Source organism: Heterodontus francisci, chromosome 23 (assembly GCF_036365525.1).
Source record: "Heterodontus francisci isolate sHetFra1 chromosome 23, sHetFra1.hap1, whole genome shotgun sequence".
Taxonomy (NCBI): Eukaryota; Metazoa; Chordata; class Chondrichthyes; order Heterodontiformes; family Heterodontidae; genus Heterodontus; species Heterodontus francisci.
In genome coordinates, this window is record NC_090393.1 from 17,352,060 (window position 1) to 17,375,481 (window position 23,422).

At 43.6% G+C, this 23,422-nt stretch overlaps 1 protein-coding gene across 1 annotated transcript in view; it reads right to left on the reverse strand.

Moving 5' to 3' along the window:
- The window catches only part of slc6a4b (solute carrier family 6 member 4b), a 38,407-nt gene extending 17,552 nt beyond the window's left edge, over positions 1-20,855 (reverse strand). The window contains exons 1-7 of the mRNA XM_068055480.1: positions 20,420-20,855; positions 15,976-16,110; positions 14,198-14,417; positions 12,758-12,896; positions 11,570-11,704; positions 1,310-1,413; positions 123-250 (exon numbers count right to left, since the gene is read on the reverse strand). Of these exons, the coding sequence (XP_067911581.1) occupies positions 123-250; positions 1,310-1,413; positions 11,570-11,704; positions 12,758-12,896; positions 14,198-14,417; positions 15,976-16,110; positions 20,420-20,855 (1,297 nt within the window). The remainder of the gene's footprint in view (positions 1-122; positions 251-1,309; positions 1,414-11,569; positions 11,705-12,757; positions 12,897-14,197; positions 14,418-15,975; positions 16,111-20,419) is intronic.
- Positions 20,856-23,422: the final 2,567 nt, after the last annotated feature.

The following is a 23,422-nucleotide window of genomic DNA, read 5'->3' on the forward strand; positions in this document are numbered from 1 at the left end:
TAGTTTATTTTAGCAAAGTAACATTTTTGCAACTCACTCATGACTTCATTCCGAGTCTCTTTCTTGTGTTGACCATCGTTTAACAGAGATTATCTTTGTTAGAGTCGCTCAAATTCACGCACCTTTGTCTTTTGCCACCTCCTCCACATCAACGTTGCGCATTTCAGCCATGTATCCCAGCACTGTGAAAATTACGAAGCCGGAGAGGAAACTAGTCAGACAGTTCACTAAACTGGTGACAATTGCGTCGCTGCAAGGAAAATAAAAAATCAGTCAAATTGACAAAACCAACAGTAAAACGCTGCAACCCCAGAGTCCGTTTTCTGAGTCAAGAACCTTCACCCACTGGTTGTGCATGTCAGGAAATCGCAAGAGCAGTGTCCTTGGTTTCCATCCATTAATTTCGGTGTGCTCCTGAGATTTCCTGATATGTGCAACTGGCAGGAAAGGATGCCCATTGGTCTGACAGAGCATCAGCAGGAAATTTCCCCTTGTGTATTATTCCATCTATAATCAATTAACATTCTGACAGACTAAAGACTGAGAGCCCTTGGTTCCACTTAGCTATCACAACAATGAGGAAGCACGACTTCCAATGTACTGGCTATTCACATACCTAATCCCCTCAGCATTACCTGGATCAGGCAATTTTAAATAAAGTGCAGGTACCTACACCAGCATCAGTGTAGTTGAGGCCCCCACTAGGTGATGGGAGGGTAGGATTTGCAGCATTCAATATCCACTGTGGTCAACAGTTAAAGAATATTTTTAAAATAGGCACTCTTCCATGAAGGTCAGTTTGCTTACAGCAACTGACTGCTTTCCAACCTTTCTGCTTTCTTGAAGTGCTGTATTGTTGCATTGTGTTGTGGGCAGCAGAAGCAGAACTGCTGAGAATTCCCACAGATCATGTCATTGCTAATCCCACCTCTTTCCATGACATCGGTTTCAAAGTGGGTGGACGCATGAATTGCCCACTTCCACCTCCAATTATGGTGACCTAGGCTTTCTGCACCCCCCCCCCCCCCCTCCTGCCTGATTGAGGTGATCTCCAGTAGGGTGAAATGTCCACCAGCCCTGGAGATGCCCTTCTGATCCCAGGCATATTTCAGGCCCTGAAAATAACTTAACGAAAGCTATTTTTCTCCCGTTTACCCGTTGCGATCAGCTGACTCAGCACAAATGAAGGATTGAACCTGGAAACTTCCTCGTCTATTTGGAACAATATCATGCACGTATTCACTAAGCAGTCAGGAAAGTATGTTATATGATTTGTAAAACCTTGGACACTGTTCATAATTAGACCTACCGGTAACAGTTATTATTGAACTGGTTGTAGCTCGCTAAAGCCATGATGACTCCAAATCCAGGGCCCATAGAGAAGAAAATCTGTGTAGCTGCATCGACCCACACCTAAAGAAAAGAATAAAAAATCAGAACTGATCTCTGCAGATCAAAGGATACCCATTATATCTTAATATGAGAGAGACTATTTTTATAAAGTATAGCATTAGCAACCTAAAATCTAATTGGCCTTGTGAGCAGCTGACTGACTTGTAGAGTCTCAGTGGATGGATATTATATGTTCTTTTGGAAATTTCTACTTGCTGATTGCCAAGTAACTTTTGAGCACTTGATTCCCACTCAGCAAATCTGCAAGTTCTTGCCCTAGACATTTTGTCACTTCAACTTGCTTGTCTTACCTAGGTTTAAGCTGAACTGCTGGATGGGGCATCACATGACTGTAAGGATGGTCCCATTTTAAATGGAGGAAACATTTATAAGTAGAAAGGAAGCTTGTATCATCCAGATCATTGTGCTTGAATCATACCTCTTCCTCAAGAGAAGGAATCCCATGGACCTTTTCATTTCCTCCATTATCAATTGCTGTAAGCAAACTGACCTTCATGGAAGAGGGCCTATTTTTTAACAGACATAGATTGTTAGACCTGTGTGCTGCTGAGTGAACATAAGAAATAGGAGCAGGAGTAGACCATATGGCCTATCGAGCCTGCTCCGCCATTCAATACGATCATGACTGATCGTGGGCTTCAACTCCACTTTCCTGCCCACTCTCCATGTCCCTTGATTCCCTGAGAAACCAAAAATCTGTCTACCCCAGCCTTACTTATATTCAATGATGGAGCATCCACTACCACAGGGGTAGAGAATTCCAAAGATTCACAACCCTTTTAATGAAGAAATTTCTCCTCATCTCAGTCCTAAGTGATTGTCCCCATATCCTGAGACAGTGCCACGTGTTTTAGATTCCAGAGCTAGACAAAACAACCTCTGTGTGTACCCTTCAGAATCTTGCAAGTTTCAATGAGATCACCTCGCATTCTTCTAAACACCAGATAATATAGGCCCAATATACTCAGCCTCTCATCATAGGCCAACCCTCTCATCCCCAGGAACAATCTCGTGAACATTGGCTGTACTGCCTCCAATGGAAGTATAGCCTTCCTTAAATATGGAGACCAAAACTGCACACAGTAATCCAGGTATGGTCTCACCAAAGCCCTGTACAATTGTAGCAAGACATCTTTATTCTTGAACTTCAATCCCCTTGCAATAAAGGCTAACGTTCCATTTGCCTTCCTAATTGCTTGCTGTACCTGCATGCTAACTTCATGTGTTCCTTGTAGAAGCACACCCAGGTCTCGCTGAACATCAACATTTACAAGTTTCACGCCTTTTAAAATATTCTGCTCTTCTATTCTTATGACCAAAATCTATCCAGGCTAATTTATGACCCCAAACTCCATGAGCCTTTATTTTGCCTATTAAACCTTTGTGTGACACTTTATCGAATGCCTTTTTGAAACCCAGCTACACTATATTTATTTGTTCCCCTTTATCTACCCTACCAGTTACATCCTCAAAAAACTCTAATAAATTTGTCAAACAGAATTTTCCTTTCATAAAACAATTTTGACTTTGCTTGATCATACTATTATTTTCTAAGTGCATTGTTAAGACTTCCTCAAAAATAGATTCCAGCACTTTCTTGAAGACAGGCCTGTCGTTTCCTGTTTTTTCTCTCCCTCCTTTCTTGAATTACAGTGTTACATTTGCTAACATCCAATCTGTTCCAGAATCATAATCGTAGCCAGTGCATCCACTGGCTATGAACCTACCTCTTTTAGAGCCCTAGGATGTAGGCCATCAGGTCCTGGAGATTTATCGGATTTTAGTCCCTTAAGTTTCTCCAAAGATTTTTGTCTACTGGTATTAATTACCTTAATTTCCTCACTTTTTTAGCCCCTAGGTTATTCTCTATTTCTGGTATGCAACTTGTGTCTTTTATTGTGAAGACTGACACAAAATATTTGTTCAATGTCTCTGCAATTTCCTCATTCCCAGCAATAATTTCTCCTATCCCTGCTTCTAAGGCACCAATGTTTACTTTAGCTACTCTCTTCCTTTTAATATATTTGTAAAAGCTCTTACAGATGGAGTTCCCCTCGTGTTTCCTCTCTGACAGTGGCAGCGCCCAGCTCTGCCAATGGGGCTGCCATCCTTCCAAGGCTGCAGGCCCTCTGATTGGACCTGCAGCCTCAAGGAACCACCCACTGTCCTTAATTGGATGGCGGACTTGAAGGCAGCCTCTTAATTGGCCACCTCTGGGAAGGTCTCACGGAGTGGGGGGTGGTGGGGGGGCACCCCAACAATCAGAGTGGGGCCGGGACCTGGAAATGCTTAAGGGCAGAAAATTCCACCCAATAAGTGCTGGCAGGCTACTCGACTGTGGAAGGTGTCTTAGCTCAGTCTAATCCTGTTCACAACCACAGCTGCACACTTTATAGCATTTGTTGGTGATCAGGAGCAGCAACTCTGCCTATATTTGCTAATTAGGAACATAGGAAGATAGGAACAGGGGTAGGCCATTCAGCCCCTTGAGCCTGTCCCGCCATTCAATGAGATCATAGCTGATCCACGGCCTAATTCCATATACCTGCCTTTGGCCCATATCCCTTAATATCTTTGCTTAACAAAAATCTATCCATCTCAGATTTAAAATTAACAACTGCTCTAGCTTCATCTGCAGTTTGTGGGAGTGAGTTCCAAACCTCTACCGCCCTTTGCGTGAAGAAGTGCTTCCTAACATCTCTCCTGAACGGTCTGGCCCTAATTTTTAGACTATGCCCTCTAGTTTTAGAATCTCCAACCAGTGGAAATAGTTTATCTTTATCTAGCCTGTTTTTTCCTGTTAATATCTTGAAGACTTCAATCAGATCACCCCGTAACCTTCTAAATTCTAACGAAAACAGGCCTAATTTGTGCAATCTCTCCTCGTAACTTAACCCCTGTAGTCCAAGTATCATGCTTGTAAACCTACGTTGCACTCCCTCCAAGACCAATATCCTTCCTAAGGTGTGGTGCCCAGAACTGCTGACAGTACTCCAAGTGGGGTCTAACCAGGGTTTTGTACAGCTGCAGCATAACCTCTGACTAAGATTCAAACATAAGGTGTTCTACTCTGTATGCTTCAGTATTATATTGGAAGCTGGATTCAGCCAGGGATTCATTCAAGGGAACAGTCTCCAGTGCTTTGAGATTGTTGCAACTCATTTGCGACTTTGTTGCTGATCAGTTATCTAGCCAGCCACACTTGCGGAAGTGAAATAATATCCACCAGAAGGCATTGAACATCCTTGTGTGTGTTGCCCTTATTGAAGATTCCAGATGGACAGAGGTTGAGTTAAATCCGCAACAAACAATTGTTTTTATTGAGAAATCTAGGTGAAGGGCCAAGGCTTGCAGTGCCATGGTTGAAAAGAGTGGCAAAAAAAAAGACATAAGCTAAGAAATGATGGTTAAGGGACATCTGTGTTTTGTTTTAAATGCCTGTATAATTTGTAGACTCAGAGGAAGAAAATACTGGGAAAAATAGTTGAGTAATTCTCGAGTTGCAGTCTTTAATTACAGAAAACAAATCTATTAGCAAAACAATCATCACATAGCAAGAACTGTGTGAACAAAGGCTGCACATAAATCAAATGTGTGTTTCAATTTATGATTTGCATTTGCAAGGGCTTCTCTCTCATTCTGATGGAATAATAAACTCATTAATCTTTTTATAGCTCCCATCTACCCAGGGATGAGTACCTGTCTGTAGCTGAGGCTGTGGTTAATGAATAAAAGAGCCCAGCTGTCTGCAAGAATGAGGCACATAATGAACATGAGAGTGCTATTGCAACAGTGATTCATAGAAGCAGATGCTACAATCCAAGCCAGATTGTGAAATTAGACTTCACTTAACTATAAGTATTTGCCAGAAATTGACACCAACATTGAAGAAAGATGGTTCAATTTGCAACATGTAATGACTTCATAAAGATTTTGCTGGTCATAGTTTCACAAAAACGATTTTTTTGCTGGAAATGCTCACCAAGAGAAATTTTAACAACAGTACCAGCTCTCATCCCTACTGTAAGCAATGCTGGAAACCATTAGCACAATTCGGTAAGTTAAATAGATTTGTCGCATACTAAAGGGCATTATCTTCACCGAAAAAGTGTTTTGTCTTGTGAGAAAGTAAAGCTGGAAGAGATATAGATCAATTTTTTCATGTTGGCATTGAGAAGTAATTGGATGATCTGTTCTGATGTGATTCCTATCTATATAGAACATGTATGTAAACCATTATTTTTTATGAAGAGAGTACCACACTTAGTGGAAGGTAAGACAAAGGCAGTAGTATTGCAATATATTGCAGGACAGACGTAGAGACCAGACAATTAGAACACAAGAAAAGCTAATTCTCTCAACTTTAGGTTCCAGTCTTACTTTCCATGACAACATTTTTATTTCTTTCTTTCCATATTTTATCTACATCACAATGGTTATGATTAATTTTTAGATTTATTTCTTATTCTTCATGACCTACACACTCTTCCTCTCCTGAAATCTCATTGCATTGAAATCATGATTCGTTGCTCCATCTCCCATTGTAATTCTTGCCTAGGAAGCTGCTCAGAAACTACAATATAAGCTGGAAAAAATACATACATGTGCTAAGCAAAGGCTGATGAAACTTAACGCCGACAGGTGTAAAGCAGTGCACATGTAAAGAAAAAAGGGGTGACATGCATATTCCATGAATGTGTAGAAATGGCTAAATATGATGTTGAAAGACATCTAAGAATCTTAGTGGACTTAATGCTGAATATGTGCAACAAATAAAGAGCAGAAAACTACTAAACTAATACAATTTTGAATGACCTTGCCAAAACAGTAGAATATAAGTGAAAGGAAGTCATGGTAAAATTGTACAGTCTCTAGTCAGGCTACATCTTGAATACTGTGTTTAGTGCTGGTGGCTGAGACAGGGGAAAGACAGGGGAGGCGGTGGCGTAGTGGTATTGTCACTGGACTAGTAACCCAGAGACCCAGTGTATTGCTCTGGGTTCAAATCCCACCACAGCAGAAGGTGGAATTTGAATTCAATTAATAAATCTGGAATTCAAAAGCTAGTCTAATGATGGCCATGAAACCATTGTCGATTGTTGTAAAAGCCCATCTGGTTCACTAATGTCCTTCAGGGAAGGAAATCTGCTGTCCTTACCTGGTCTGGCCTGCATGTGACTCCAGACCCACAGCAATGTGGTTGACTCTTACATGCCCTCTGAAATGGCCTAGCAAGCCACTTAGTTGTATCAAACCGCTACAAGTCAATAAAAAAGAATGAAACCTGACGGACTACCTGGCATCGACCTAGGCACAGGAAACGACAATGGCAAACCTTGCAAAGTCCTCCTTACTAACATCTGGGGGCTTGTGCCAAAGTTGGGAGAGCTGTCCCACAGACTAGTCAAGCAACAGCCTGACATAGTCATACTGACCGAATCATACCTTATAGACAATGTCCCAGACTCTGCCATCACCATCCCTGGGTATGACCTGTCCCACTGGCAGGTAGACCCAGCAGAGGTGGTGGCACAGTGATATACAGTAGGGAGGGAGTTGCCCTGGGAGTCCTCAACATTGACTCCAGACCCCATGAAGTCTCATGGCATCAGGTCAAACATGGACAAGGAACCTCCTGCTGATTACCACCTACCACCCTCCCTCAGCTAATGAGTCAGTACTCCTCCATGTTGAACAGCACTTGGAGGAAGCACTGAGGGTGGCAAGGGCACAAAATGTACTCTGGGTGGGAGACTTCAATGTCCATCACCAAGAGTTGCTCGGTAGCACCACCACTGACCAAGCTGGCCGAGTCCTAATGGACATATCTGCTAGACTGGGTATGCGGCAGGTGGTGAGGGAACCAACAAGAGGGGAAAAAATACTTGACCTTATCCTCATCAATCTGCCTGCCGCAGATGCATCTGTCCATGACTGTATTGGTAGGAGTGACCACTGCACATTCCTTGTGGAGACGCCGTCCCGCCTTCACATTGAGGATACCGTCCATCGTGTTGTGTGGCACTACCACCGTGCTATTTGGGATAGATTTCGAACAGATCTAGCAATGCAAAACTGGGCATCCATGAGGCACTGTGGGCCATCAGCAGCCGCAGAACTGTACTCAACCACAATCTGTAACCTCTTGGCCCGGCATATCCCCCACTCTACCATTACCATCAAGCCAGGAGACCAACCCAGGTTCAATGAAGAGTGCAGGAGGGCATGCCAGCAGCAGCACCAGGCATAACTTGAAATGAGGTCTCAACCTGGTGAAGCTACAACACAGGACTATCTGCGTGCCAAACTGCATAAGCAGCATGCAATAGACAGAGCGAAGCGATCCCATAACCAACGGATCAGATCTAAGCTCTGCAGTCCTGCCACATCCAGCCGTGAATGATGGTGGACAATTAAACAACTAACTGGAGGAGGCGGCTCTACAAATATCCCCATCCTCAATGATGGGGGAGCCCAGCACATCAGTGTGAAAGATAAGGCTGAAGCATTTGCAACAATCTTCAGCCAAAAGTGCCGAGTTGATGATCCATCACAGCCTCTTCCTGAAGTCCCCAGCATCACAGATGCCAGACTTCAGCCAATTCGATTCACTCCATGTGATATCAAGTAACGACTGAAGGCACTGGATACTGCAAGAGCTATGGGCCCTGACAATATTCCGGCAATAGTACTGAAGACCTGTGCTCCAGAACTTGCCGCGTCCCCTAGCCAAGCTGTTCCAGTACAGCTACAACACTGGCATCTACCCTGCAATATGGAAAATTGCCCATGTATGTCCTGTACACAAAAAGCAGGACCAGTCCAACCCGGCCAATTACTGCCCCATCAGCCTACTCTCAATCATCAGTAAAACGATGGAAGGTGTCATCAATAGTGCCATCAAGCAGCACTTGCTTAGCAATAACCAGCTCAGTGACGCTCAGTTTGGGTTCTGCCAGGGCCACTCAGCTCCTGACCTCATTACAGCCTTGGTTCAAACATGGACAAAAATGCTGAACTCAAGAGGTGTGGTGAGAATGACTGTCCTTGACATCAAGGCAGCATTTGACCGAGTATGGCATCAAGGAGCCCTAGCAAAACTGAAGTCAATGGGAATCAGAGGGAAAACCCTCCGCTGGCTGGAGTCATACCTAGCGCAAAGGAAGATGGTTGTGGTTGTTGGAGGTCAATCATCTGAGCTCAAGGACATCACTGCAGGAGTTCCTCAGGGTAGAGTCCTAGGTCCAACCATCTTCAATTGCTTCATCAATGACCTTCCTTAATCATAAGGTCAGAAGTGGGGATGTTCGCTGATGATTGCACAATGTTCAGCACCATTCGTGACTCCTCAGATACTGAAGCTGTCCGTGTAGAAATGCAGCAAGACCTGGACAATATTCAGGCTTGGGCTGATAAGTGGCAAGTAACATTCGTGCCACACAAGTGCCAGGCAATGACCATCTCCAACAAGAGAGAATCTAACCATCTCCCCTTGCCATTCAACAGCATTAGCATTGCTGAATCCCCCACTATCAACATCCTCGGGGCTACCGTTGACCAGAAACTGAACTGGAGTAGCCATATAAATACCGTGGCTACAAGAGCAGGTCAGAGGCTAGGAATCTTGACGCGAGTAAATCAGCTCCTGACTCCCCAAAGCCTGTCCACCATCTACAAGGCACAAGTCAGGAATGTGATGGAATACTCTCCACTTGCCTGGATGGTTGCCGCTCCAACAACACTCAAGAAGCTCAACACCATCCAGGACAAAGCGGTCCGCTTGATTGGCACCCCATCCACAAACATTCACTCCCTCCACCACCGACACACAGTGGCAGCAGTGTGTACCATCTACAAGATGCACTGCAGCAACGCACCAAGGCTCTTTAGACAGCTCCTTCCAAACCCGCGACCTCTACCAAGTAGAAGGACAAGGGCAGCAAATGCATGTGAACACCACCACCTGCAAGTTCCCCTCCAAGTCACACATCATCCTGACTTGGAACTATATCGCCATTACTTCACTGTCGCTGGGTCAAAATCCTGGAACTCCCTTCCTAACAGCACTGTGGGTGTACCTACCCCACATGGACTGCAGCAGTTCAAGAAGGCAGCTCACCACCACCTTCTCAAGGGCAATTAGGGATGGCCAATAAATGCTGGCCTGGCCAGCGACGCCCACATCCCATGAATGAATTAAAAAAAATACATTTATCCAATGAAAGCAGTGCAAAAATGTGCCAAGTGGCTGATTGTTGTGTTTCAGGTTTGAGTTATGAGGAAATACTGGATACACTTGGGCTTTTGACTCTGGAAATGAGGCATCTGAACTGTGATCTTATCGAGGCACATAAAGGGCTGGATTTTACCAACCCCCTGATGTCAGGTTTCGTGGTGGGGGAAAGCCACAAAATTCCTCCAGGAGAGGACAGCGACGCACCCTGACACTGGGAGGGCCTGGCCCGATATTACTGGTGACGGCGAGGCCTCATGGCAGCCCACCCGCCGTTCGGCGACGGGACCACAATTTAAATATTTAAATGAATGTAAATAAGTGAATTAATTAATCTCACGTCGCCTACTGATGTCCCACCGCGATCTTCACCCCAGCGGCCGCTACTCCCACGTCTTTGGATCCGCATTGGGGGAAACGAGGCGGAATGCTCGTGGAGTGGTAAGTTTATCAGTGTGGGGTGGGGGGGGGTGGTAAACGGGGTCAAATTAGCGTCATGGGTGTCGGGGATTGTAGGAAGGATTGTAGTTGAAAGTTTGTGCAGTTTGGGGGGGGAAGGTCAGATGGTACAAGTAAGTGTTTTGGGTGGGAAGGGCAAATAATTAATTTAATTGTTGTTGGAGGGTGGGAGAGAAATTCCATTTCCCTTTAAATATTTAAATTACTTGGTACGGCTGACAGCCCTTTAAAAATGGCGTCAGCGCCTGCGCACAGGCAGCTGATGCATTGCCGGGGACAGACAGCCTGTCCGCTCCACATGATCGGGGCGGGGGCGGCCTGCCCCAGCTATTTAAATGATCCACCGCATGGAAGATTGTGGCAGCTGCACGACATGGGCCACCGTTTTGGGCAAATAAAATTCAGCCCAAGGTAGATAACAGAATAGTTAAATTGTGAGAGTAGGGCAAGGAAATACAGGTTCAAACAAGTAACAGGTAAATTTTGGGCTGATATCAGGATGTTCTTCATGCACACAATGATCACCTCACGGAATGAACTTTGAGATAGTGGAGGCAAGAATCCTGAAATCATTTATAAGAATATTTGGACGCTGCGGCGGGGTCTTTCTTTATGAACGATAAGATTGGTCTTTTTATCCATAAGTATCTTGTGAAGACTGATAGCTCTACCTCCCTCAACTTGTCCATTCACTCACTTACATGGAGGAGACAGTGATGCGGTGGTAATGTCACTGAACTAGTAATCCAGAGGCCCAGGCTAATAGCATGGGGGCACAAGTTCAAATCCCACCTTGGCAGCTAGTGGAATTTAAAATTAATTAATTAATAAAAATCTAGAATTGAAAGCTAGTCTCAGTAATGGTGGCCATGAAACTATCATTGATTGTTGTAAAAACCCATCTGGTTCACTAATGTCCTTTAGGGAAAGAAATCTGCCGTCCGTACCCGGTCTGGCCTACATGTGCCTCCAGACCCACAGCAATGTGGTTGACTCGTAACTTCCCTCTGAAATGGCCTAGCAAGTCACTCAGTTTTCAAGGACAATTAGGGATGGGCAACAAATGCCAGCGATGCCCACATCCCATAAAAGAATGAAAAAAGATGAAAACCTATAGATGGTACTGTCTGTGGGAAATAATGGTGAATGCAGAACTTAGTAATACTGTTATCATATCTCTCATACTGCAGCTTAGCATTTCAGTGAAAATGAATGGTAAGTTCTTCACCATTTTTTATCCATCCTTGGGAACATAAAATTGTGTTGTTATTTCTGCTGTTCTTTGTTTTTGTACTTGAACTAACTGTGCAGCTGCAAGGTAATCCAGAAAAACGAGAGTTTGTGTCTGTAAGAATGTTAAAACTGCAGTGTGGTATAAGCTGAGTAGGCACAATGATCCTTGACCTCAAAATAATTATTTCAGTAATTCCGAGCTTTTCTGCCTCCTTCATTATGTGTACTCACATCTGTGTCCAACAACTTCTTCCAGTTTGGTTTGAGGTAAAAAACCACACCTCGCCATGCTCCAGGTAAAGTGGCTCCTCTTACCAAAAGGACAAAAAGTACCAGGTATGGCAGTGTGGCAGTCACCCAGACTATCTGCAACAGATGAAATATTTGATTAAAAAAAAAATTAAAGTTGGAACCTTTCTGTAACACACCCTTCTCTGTAACACAAGGAGCAGGATTTGCAATGGTCAATGGGGTGGGACTGGGCGCAGAGTGTGGAATTTCATGCCAGCCAGCATGCCTGCATGTCGGCATCATCCCATCCCTGAGCCATTTTCCAGAAGACTGGGTGAGAGCCAGCACAGTGACCCAACTGTAAGTGGCGGGCAGCCAACTGAGGTAATTAATGGGCCTATTGAGCACCCCCCGCACCAACTTGAATTTTCCAGTCGGCAGGCAGGCCCCACACTGTCATTGAAACATGTCCAGTGATAGGAGGAGACCTCCAGTTGGGAGATAGAGGTGGGGGTGGGTGCACTTCATCCCGCTAGGGACGGCTCCCTCCCCCACCCCCCACCCCCCCACCACTGCCACACCCGTCATGGCCAACTGGCCACAGCTGCAGTTGCTGGCCATCCAATGGAGGGGTTGCTGATCTTCAGAGGGCTCCTCCATTGTAAAGTGCCCTCTCTCTCCCTCTCTGCAGGCACTCGCACCTTCCATCTTGGATGGTGGGACTGCCGATGTGTCATCACTGGAGAGCCTTCTATTGGTCCTCCAGCCTTGGGAGTTCAACTGCCGTCCTTAATTGGACGGTGAGCACGTCCCTGCCACTAATTGGCCAGCTCGCCAAAAATCGTATCAGGTGACTACTCCTGACATGGTGCAGGGCTGGGACCAGCATTTGATCCCAAACTCAAATCGAAAATCCAGCTCTGTATTTCTGTGACATGCCCCTCTCTAAAGTACACTTTTCTCTATAACAGATCCCCCTGTGTAATGCAGTCCTTTCTGCAACATGTTCCTCTGTAACGCATCCCTCTCTATAAGAAACTGCTTTGTATGACATGCTTCTTTCTTTGACCCCTTTCTGTAACACACCCCTGCTTGTAACACCTTTTATGACTGCCCCATAAAAAACTGTTACAGAGGCTGATTCACTGGGTTTTTGTAAGCTAACAATACCTATCTCATTGAACAAACCTTTCCAGATGTTTTGACTCCCTTCCAAAGGCTGAAGTAAACAACAGTAAATATGACAAAGAGGCATAAGAGAAGCTGCCAGCGAATCACACCCACATAATGCAACCCCTTGGATTTATGAATCTCCAGAACATTCCGTCTAAAAGCAAGAGAAAAACATAACGAATATCCAGCACTTATTTCTACAGAATAATAGTAATCACATTTCATGAGTAATTGATTTGTCAGTGTCATTTTGGCAGCACTCTTGTTTCTGACTCAGACGTTTGTGGTATCATGTCCCACTGCTAAATTGACCACATATCCTGATTGCAACTTCAATGCAGTACTGAGGATTGGTGCATTCTCGGCAGTGCTGTCCTCTAAGTGAGATGTTTAACCATCTACCAGCTCAGGTGACTATGAAAGATCCTGTGGTGCTATTTGAAGGAGAGCAGGGAGGTATCCTGGCCAACAATTTTCCATCATCCAACATAACCAAATAGTTATCCAACTATTCACACAATTGCTATTTGTGGACCATGTCTTGTTCAAATTGGCTGCTATGTCTGCCTACATAACAGCAGTGAATACACTGCAAGAAGTAACTAATTGGCTGTAAAATGCTTTGGGATGTCCTGAGGACATCTAACCACTAAGCTATCATGGCAGCATGTTAATCTGTTCCTATTCTGGATAGATATATATATATATATAATATAAGGTCTTTTTTCATTGGAAGTGGAGTGTGTTGGGACACCCTGAGGATAGTATAAAACACAATATAAATGCAAATGGTTCCTGAGAGCTGGACTTCAACCACATGTCAGAAGTGACAAAATCATTTTCCTTGACAGGCAGTGAGCAGTTTATGTACCTAATTTGCAGCTCCGTTTTACCTTCAGAGGTTTCACTCAATGGTATACATCTCCATTGAGCTGCATCCAGAACATGGCAGATTAACATGCTGCCATGATAACTTAGTAGTTAGATGCAATACCCAATATGGTATTCAACATTACAGACCAGGCAGGTACCAGGTTTGATTCCTGGTCTGAGCTCAATTAATTGATCTCAGCCCAAACAGCAGTTGGAGCATGACAATTGGCCTCAGTACCCTTTGGCTAGGGACCAGTAAGATCAGCCTGGATCCCACTTCTGATTGCAAAGTGAGCATGTAGATATGTTAAGTACAGAAATCTGTTCACCTGTGAGGATCCATATAATGAATAACTTGATAGCACTCTTTATGATTTGCACACATGGAACGGCCACTTGGGTGAATGCTTCATGCTGGCATTGAGTGCAAACAATGGATTATGTTTCATTCCCCAGAACTTAGATCTCATCTCAACAAATACAACCTCCCCATTCTTATCCACCCACCAAACCATCCCCCTGCCCAAACAGCTCACTTAGCTCTTTGAGACCAGCAAACACTAGCCACTTACATTCACTTACATAAAAAACTCTTCAGCTGGAGATCTGGAGAAGTTATTCCAGGAGACATTATTCTTGCCAAAGTAGTTGGTGCAGTTGGGTGTGTTCCAAGGATTGTCACAGTTAGTCCAGGGCAAGGTGGCCGTGAATGAACAGTAGAAGTAGTAGAGAGCCCAGGATATGATGGTATTGTAGTAAAAGGAGACATAAAGAGATATGATACAGATTGCGTATCCAATTCCTAAAAAAAAAATACAGGTTGGTAATTTGGAGAGGCTGAATTTAGCAATGGGGTGGAACCATGCTACTCATAATGTTGCCTAGGAGCCATATGTAACCTGCTTTGCCTCTACCTGTGGTTCCCAACTACCCTATTGCTCTATTTTCCACAACTCAAAGTCTACCTGGTTGTCTGATGTTGACCACACAAATTCAGTATTATTCCTTCTCCATTCCTGCTGTTTAGCAAAAGAAGTCAATGAAAGATTATTTGGAGGCAGGCTTGCCCTTGGTATCCCAGTTTCCACAAAGGAAGTGAAAGGGCCCAGTCACCCCACAGTGACCCAGTCACGTCATAGTGCCGTGCATAGTTCTGGTTTCCATATTATAAAAAGACACTGGACAAGGTGCAAAAAAACTCAAATAGCATAGATACATTTAAGGGGAAGCTAGAAATGGAAGAAAGGAATAGGAGAATATGCTGGTGGTGTTAGATGAAGAGGGGTGGGAGAAGGCTTGAGTGCAGCATAAATGCCCGTATAGACTTGTTGCGATGAATGGCCTGTTTCTGGGCTGTACACTCTATGCAACTCTATCTATCTAATACATTTGTATGTCCCATAGTTTTATCTCCCCTGATGGCCTTCACATGGAAACATCCCACAATGGCATGACTGAAATCAGGAGTCCACCATGCTGAAAATCACAGGTATAGACTCATTTCCCATTTTGTGTCGTGGAAGATTTTTTTTGGGAGTAGCTTTCAAGGAAGATGCTCATTGGGATTGTGGCCCTTCCTGAATGACTAGTGGGTTAAAACTAATTGGTTTACCTGCAACATAATATTGCCAAGAAATATCCCCAACGAAAGACCAGTGGAGTCAGAAATTGTTCCTTTCTCTTCTTGTACTTGGGGCTTAACCTTCAATTATGTTGCTTAGAAATGATTTTATTGGCAGCCCTGCAGCCAAGATCACTAATTCTGAATGTTCCCCACCCCCACCTGCATCCCCACCACCACCCCCAGCCCAGGAGTGCTGAAGAAAATTTAATGCCACCATTGCTACCCTGGTCATTATGAGCTACTCAGTAGTTTGGGGAATCAACAATGGGACCTCCCTGATCTGTAAGATTCCTTTTGAATCTGCGTGTTGCAATTACCCACAAAGCCATTTGAGGAGAGCTGGAAGAGCTTTTTCTTTGAACTAGAGTACAATACTGATCTGAATTAAAGTCAGTGGACAGGAAGAGAGTAATTAGTAGAAACATGCCCTCTTTTACTCAGTAACAATACTTTTCTAAACATTAGAATGTCTGAACATAGCTAGAATTTAGATTTTTTCACAAATATAAGAACCTGTTTCAATTGTTCATTTTTGAAAAAGATTTGGACTTCTTAAACTCCAGAGTTTGAATTGTTAGGATTTTTAGTTCCTGTAAACACTACTTCAACGTACCAGTTGACTAGTTTTTCAGTTTATTGTTTCCATTCTCTTTTCTGTGTGACTTGTTTGTATACAAGATGTTATGATTTTATAACTGCTGTATGCTATAATCATGCTTGCTTTTGATGTGCTCACCTTTAAATATTGGGCATATTCTCTTCCAAACTGGAATGACGCCTGTCCTCTGGTACTGTCCCAAAGCCAGCTCCATGTAGAACAGAGGAATTCCCCCAAACATTGCCATTAAGGTGTAGGGGATGAGAAAAGCACCTGGAATTAACAAGGGGAACCAAATCTCTGAAAACAGTATGATAAATAATTAACTCATAGAGCACTAATCTATAAAACTCATGGCCCAGGGTACTTAAAAATACTCTGTGGCTAAATAGAAACTGCTTAATGTACAATGGTAACCGTCCAGTTTCTAATTTTTCCTAGTCAATGTGCAGACAACTACCACAGTATTAGAATGATAACTAGCCAATGTACAATGGCAATTACTCCAATGTGCAGTGGTAAATATACCAATGTATAATAACGAGCCCACTCTGCAATGACATCTACACAATGCGCAATGACAGACACTCCACTGTATAATGACCAATGACCCAATGTACAAAGACAAACATCCCAACACACAATGGAAACTAAGCCAATGCACAGTGACATCTACCCTAAGTTGCAAAGACATGGCACATGTTCACTCACCAAGGATTGCTGTTAAGTGTAAATAGCAACTGCCCAGTGTGGAATAATTATCTGATATTCTGGATTTTTGTCAATATTTTGGTAGAATTGATATTACGAGAAAAACTTTTTCAGAAGAATTATTGAAGTTGACAGTGTAAGATCGCTTGATCAATAGAGTCATGTTTCTGGTACTTGTGTTTATCCCACTCTCTCTGAACACAACCACATTAAAATTTGGTTTATTTTGGCCCTATGAATGTTTGCTCGGGGAACATATATATATATATATTACATTTAATAGAGATAAAGGGAAATACTTCTATGACTCTAACTCAGGGCACGTTGTGTGAAATAAATTTACAGTGGCGCGGTGGTCAGCACCACAGCCTCACAGCTCCAGCGACCTGGGTTCAATCCTGGGTACTGCCTGTGTGGAGTTTGCAAGTTCTCCCTGTGTCTGCGTGGGTTTTTGCCGGGTGCTCCAGTTTCCTCCCACAGCCAAAGACTTGCAGGTTGATAGGTAAATTGGCCATTATAAATTGCCCCGAGTATAGGTAGGTGGTAGGGGAATATAGGGACAGGTAGGGATGTGGTAGGAATATGGGATTAGTATAAATGGGTGGTTGATGGTCGGCACAGACTTGGTGGGCCAAAGGGCCTGTTTCAGTGCTGTATCTCAAAATAAAATAAAAAAAAATATTAGATGCAGGCTCAAAACACCGTTTTCAGATTCTGGTATTAAAAAGCGGGATAACTATTCTTTTTTAGTTATTTGGACATTTTTCTTACAGACGTATTCTTTCAATGTGACCAACAATGAAAATTATTAAAAGCGCTGCTCTAATCAGTTCCAAGATTCAACTCTTGCTTCTTTGAGATTATTATAAGTAAAAGCAGCTTGCTCCCTGACACAGCTTTATAGGGAATATTGCCTAGAAAACCTGGGCAGGATTTCCGGCTCATTTATGGGAAAGAGATGGGTAGAATTCCAGACTGGGAGCTATGGAATACGCAGTGAACCCATGCACTGTATCACATTTGCAGCCTCTTCAAGGCGAAGCCACAGAGTTCACTTAGATTTATTAACGTCTAGATGAGCTCACCATATTCTCAGTCACTTATGTGTGTCCATATAGCATAAGATGTTTTATGATATGCTCTCACACCTTGACCCAAAATATACCACAAAATGCCAGATCAGAGGTACAATCTAAAAATGGCCCTCTTAAATGAAATCTTCTTTCGTAACAGGTTCTTGTAAAGATAAGAGGATCGGAAGTATATGTAGACCTGGTGAACCGTTCCAGAGTGTGACGCTGCTAGTATTTAAAGCCATACAAATAATCTGGGTTGTCTCATTTCCTAGATCTTACACTCCTGAACTTTTCTAAATGTGTTTTTTTTACAAAGTGACTCCTGACAATGCAGCCCCCCGCCGATGTCATCAGAGCGCTCCCGCATTCGCACATGCGCAGAACAGACTCTTGCTGCCTGTATGGTGCTGCGCATGCGCAGCCTATGTTAACACCCGGCTTGCCAGGACTAATTTGTGCATGCTTGCGAAAACATCACTTGTCACTCCTGGTCTCGCCACGTCTCCCGGCCTTGCCACTTCTCCCCACTTGGCTCCCTCCCTTCCCGCTTCTGGTCCCCACTCCCTCCCGCTTCTGGTCCCCACTTCCTCCTGCTTCTGGTCCCCACTCCCTCCCGCTTCTGGTCCCCATTCCCTCCTGCTTTTGGTCCCCACTTCCTCCTGCTTTTGGTCCCCACTTCCTCCTGCTTCTGGTTCCCACTCCCTCCCGCTTCTGGTCCCTGCTCCCTCCCGCTTCTGGTTCCCACTCCCTCCCGCTTCTGGTCCCCGCTCCCTCCCGCTTCCGGTCCCCGCTCCCTCCCGCTTCTGGTCCCCACTCCCTCCCACTTCTGGTCCCCGCTCCCTCCCGCTTCTAGTCCCCGCTCCCTCCCGCTTCTGTTCCCCGCTCCATCCTGCTTCTGGTTCCCGCTCCCTCCTGCTTCTAGTCCCCGCTCCCTCCTGCTTCTGGTCCGTGGTTGCTGCCTTTCTTCCCCGCACTGGGGAAGCAAGGAAGAGAGACAGTGACAAGATAGGAGGGGTGGGAAGGGGGACTGCGAGTGGGAGGGAGCAGGGAGTGAGCGGCTGAGGGGGAAGAAGTGGCGAGGCCATGGATTCTGTTGAATTGCACACACAATCATACTGAACACGAGCTCCCAGGATTTATCTGTTCCAACTTCCAAAATGTTAAAATATCTTTTTAAAATGCTCACTGGTTTAAAATTCGGGTTTGCGTCCAGAAATAATCGTCAATAAAATTCATTGCAGGGAGCAGGAGCGGGGACCAGAAGCAGGATGGAGTGGGGAGCAATGCAGAGCAGAGGGGAGGAAGCAGCGAGGCGGTGATCGCCTTTTGGTTTCATTTGTTTTCGTTTTTGTGATAAATTGAGCAGTGCCATCTTTGCTACCGGCAGCTGCCAAAAAACGTCGCAGACATTGACGTTTTAGTGCATGAGGCTGCATTAGTGCATGTGCAAGTACTGTGCTACCTCGTGGTTGTGTTGTCAGCAAACGCAGCCTTTTATTTAATCAACTCAAACAATTTTTCAGCTGTAATGAATCAAACTGCCACCGAATTGACGATTTCCATTTTCTTTGCTTGGCACATTTTCCTTTCCCTGTGAACGAAAATACTAACTCAGTGCGATCAGGACTAGGCACTTAGTAGTCTATTATAATGCTTTTGAGGCTAGCATTGCATTTACTTCCATCTATCTACCTGTTTATCTATCCATGCTGTCTGTCTGTCTACCCAAACACCCATGTGTTTATCAATCTATCCATCCAATTGTCTATATATGTTTATCCAGCAATGTACCTATCCATCTGAACGATCTGTCCATCCATCATCCATCTATTCGTCCATCTACCGACCCATAAAATGCTGGATTTCAATTATTCTGTACTTCCTGGCACAACCTTTTACTGTGGTGTGCAATACTTGTTTAACTATTGGGAATCAAATTTGCTGCCTTTGCTTTACACCTATGGGGAAAGTACTGATAGGGAGAACCAAGATTACATCGCCTATATGTTGTCGTGGAGTGGACAAACAGTTCTACACAAAGGGGCTCAGTTGAATGGGAAGCAGAGCTGCTGATTGACCTTGTACTTCCTGAGGGTTTCTGTCTTGCCCTGCGCCAGGCAGCTTTATACTGGCAACACTGTGTTGCAAATCTTGTAATGGGTCAGGCGCCAAAGTATTAAGGACATCAGTAACATACAATAATAAATAAACAGCGAACTGCACAGATTCCTAGTTCAGAAATTAGTAGAGGGCAATAGAAATTGATCAGTGAGGATCATGAAGAGGCGACTATGCTGAGCATTCTTATTGATTACAATGCTAGACGATGATTTATTAAATTAAAAGTATTGTTACGGCTTTGTGATAACTCCTTTTTGTCCTTTTGCATCCAATTGCATCTTGTGGACAAAAGATAATTTAATACAAATCTAAACCAAAGCACATAAAGGATTCGTTTTTATAAAATATAACCTCGCCACTGAAAAAGGTTATTTGTAACACTTTAAAATATTAGACACAATGAGTAGCAGCATAGTTCTTTTCAAAATATTGAAATATTTTGTAAACATTAAAGCGGATGTAAGTAAAATAGAAAGGCAAGTTAGTTACAACAAAAGCAACAAAAAATGCTGGGATGATTTTAAATGATTTAGATCGTCTTTCATTCCAAGAAATCTGTTCAATTCGTTAATTACCGAAGGTAATGCTTAATTTGTTCAGACATATTAACACGGATACCCCGTTAAATATGTTTGCAGAGAACTTTGTGTACAATATATTAATCATAAGCTTACCGCCACCGTTTTGATAACAGACGTAGGGAAACCGCCAGACATTGCCCAAATCCACCGCAAACCCAATAACTGACAACAAGAAGTCCATTTTTTTGCCCCACTTGTCCCTCTGCTCCGGGGCCCGGAACGGCGTGAGTTGGGGTTGGCAGTCGGGACTCTGCGCGCCAGCATTGCCAGCGGTTGCCGGCGTCTGGTTGTGGGAGAGTACCGCGTAGCATCGGGAGAATCGGCGATCGGGACAGGGGAAGTCGTTGTCCCCGACAGCCACGCAATCTCTGATCTTCTTGGCTGGCATGAGGACTCCGTTCTCTGCCGGGCAAGTCTTGCCCGTCTCAGAGCGACCGTTAGCTAACGGGGTCCCCTTTGGAATGGAGCCACTTTGGCCAAAGACAAGGTCCATGCAATCCGGTGTGTTGCTGTGTTTGTTGCTTTCCATATGAACCCCTCGCCACCAATGTTCTGTTGACCTAGATGCCAAGTGAGAAGTTCCAATGTGGATCACGCTCACTATCCCCTCCTATTTTTTATTGGGGGGTGGAGGGGGGGGGGGGAGGGGGGGGGGGGGGGGGGGAATGTGGGAGTCCAAAAGATCCAAATGCATCAATTTCAACTCCAACTCCCTAGTGAATGTACGATCCAGCCCCAGCTCTTCCATCCGTCCCCTGATCGGTAATTAAAGCAGCAACAAAAAAGGCAAATAAAAATACAGCTTGTTGCAAACATATTTAACAGGTTTCCATGACGATGTGACGTAAATCATCTAAAACATCGAACATCACAGGAACACCTGGAAGAACTGTCGGGAAAATGTATATGGACACGTGTGAAGCGAGCCCCTTTCCCCTCCCTCCCCCCCCCCCCCCCCCCCCCCCGGACTCCCCAAAAAGTCCCACTGGCAATTTAGAAAGAAACTGAATGATTTCCAAACTTTCACACCAACAGGTAACTGCAGAAGATCAGCGACAAATAAAGGTCACTGTGGTTGTAACATGAAGATTAATTAAATTCTGATAGAGGGGACCCATCTTTAGAGATAGACAACAATAACAAGTGGTCCTCCTTTATCTGTGAGCGAAACCATAGCAACTTGAGACAGATGCTGTTGTAGCACACCGCCTTTTCCCTATGTTTTCACCCTTATTTCGTTCAAAAGTTTGTGCACAATTTAGTGAGATATTTTACATTCATTTTACAAGTAATTTTTTGTCTAGAAGTTAACTTGTTTTTCAAGTTTTCACCTTCATTTAGCATGAGTTATTTTTAAAAAAGCGTACAGAACTGCAACTTTTTGTTGCATTTATAAATATTGAATTCGCACATTACAACGGTGACTACACTTCAAAAGTACTTCGTTGGCTGTAAAGCGCTTTGAGGCGTTCAGCGGGCGTGAAAGGCGCTATATAAATGCTAGATTATTTTTCTTTGTAAAAGTTGCATGTAGTGATCACTGGGATTAATAGAAATAGTTCTTATTTACACTTGTGACAAAAAGCATCTTGTCCAAATATCCACATATGAACTGCTTTATATATACAGAACCAGCATTAAATCCCATTCCCTTTGATGGTGTGAATATTCGTTTGATCTCCCTTTTAAGTTATTACGACTGGTTGCAAAGCCTGTTAGATTGATACTTGATAATCTCTTCAAATTGCACGTTCTATGTTGAGAAACATTTTTAGTTTAAAAATTCATCCTTACGGAGATGAAATTATAAAACCGGTTATGCTAACAGTTAGAAGATACAATACGAAAGGGATAAAGAAATAAGCGAATAACAGCAACAGGAGCCACAGAGAGTAATGGAAAGAATATCAACAAGAACAGAGTCTGAAGGGGATTCAACAAATTTAACAGGCGAATTTACCAATTATTTAACACTACTAGAAATGCATTTTCGAAATGATATAAAACGAAATGTTGCATTGGAAAGTTTTCCGAGTAAACAGAACGTGTAAGAATCATGGAATAGTTACAGCACTGAAGGAGGCCATTCGGCCCTTCCTGTCCGTGCCGGTTCTCTGCAAGAACAACTCAGCTAGTCCCCCACCCCGCCCTTTCCTTGTAGCCCTGCACTTTTCTCTTCTACTGCTTATCCATAAACTTTGCAACCATTTGAAACTTTTCTATCACTGAAATGTTAAAATCTGTTTCTCTTCCCCCGTATTCTCACGTCTCAAGCATTTGGACTGAGCCTCATTCACTTTAATATAACCTGTTTGATGCATTTCATTGTTAAAAATGAACACAGCTCCATGTATTTCAATGGGTTTGTGACCTGACTTACTCTTTCAGAAATCCTGCTCTTAATATTTCTGTGATGATGACCGATTTGTAGATATTTCCCAACAACACTGATCAAGTTGCAGGTCAGTGTCTGGAAAACTAATATTTTATATTCTCAATAGTAAAGTACAAATGTTGAAGAACCAGGAATCTGTTCGATAAATTATTGCAAGTGAAAACCCGACCATTTAACAAAATCAAAATTTCCAAATCCAAGTCACAATCCGCATCAGATCCAAAGCGCTGATTTTTTATTTTGCCTTTAAAATACTTCTAAATGCAAGAAATTTACGGATTAAAACATCTAATTAAAGTTAGGCACATTTTATTTGCAGGAATAACCAGAAACGTCGCTGAAATGGCACATAGTATTGAGGAACGAAGGGCCAATGTAACCGAAATGAACAGTTCTATGACAAACGGAACACACTGGACCAATAAACGTCCTTAAATAATTATTTGGACATTTTGGGCATTGAAACGGTTCGTAGGTCTCATTCTGTGTAACCGTATTTCCCCTCTTTATCACACTGTTGACATGCTGTTCACATGCTATTGACACGTGTCCTGCACTAAATCAGCTTCAGTCATACTTTGTTGAATGATTTGGTGAGTCCCCTACACACACTGATTTTATAAGATTACAGGATAGATCGGGGTGGAGGTGAGATCTCATTCATTTGTCTCATTCCTCCCAAATATGCTTTGTGTTTGCCG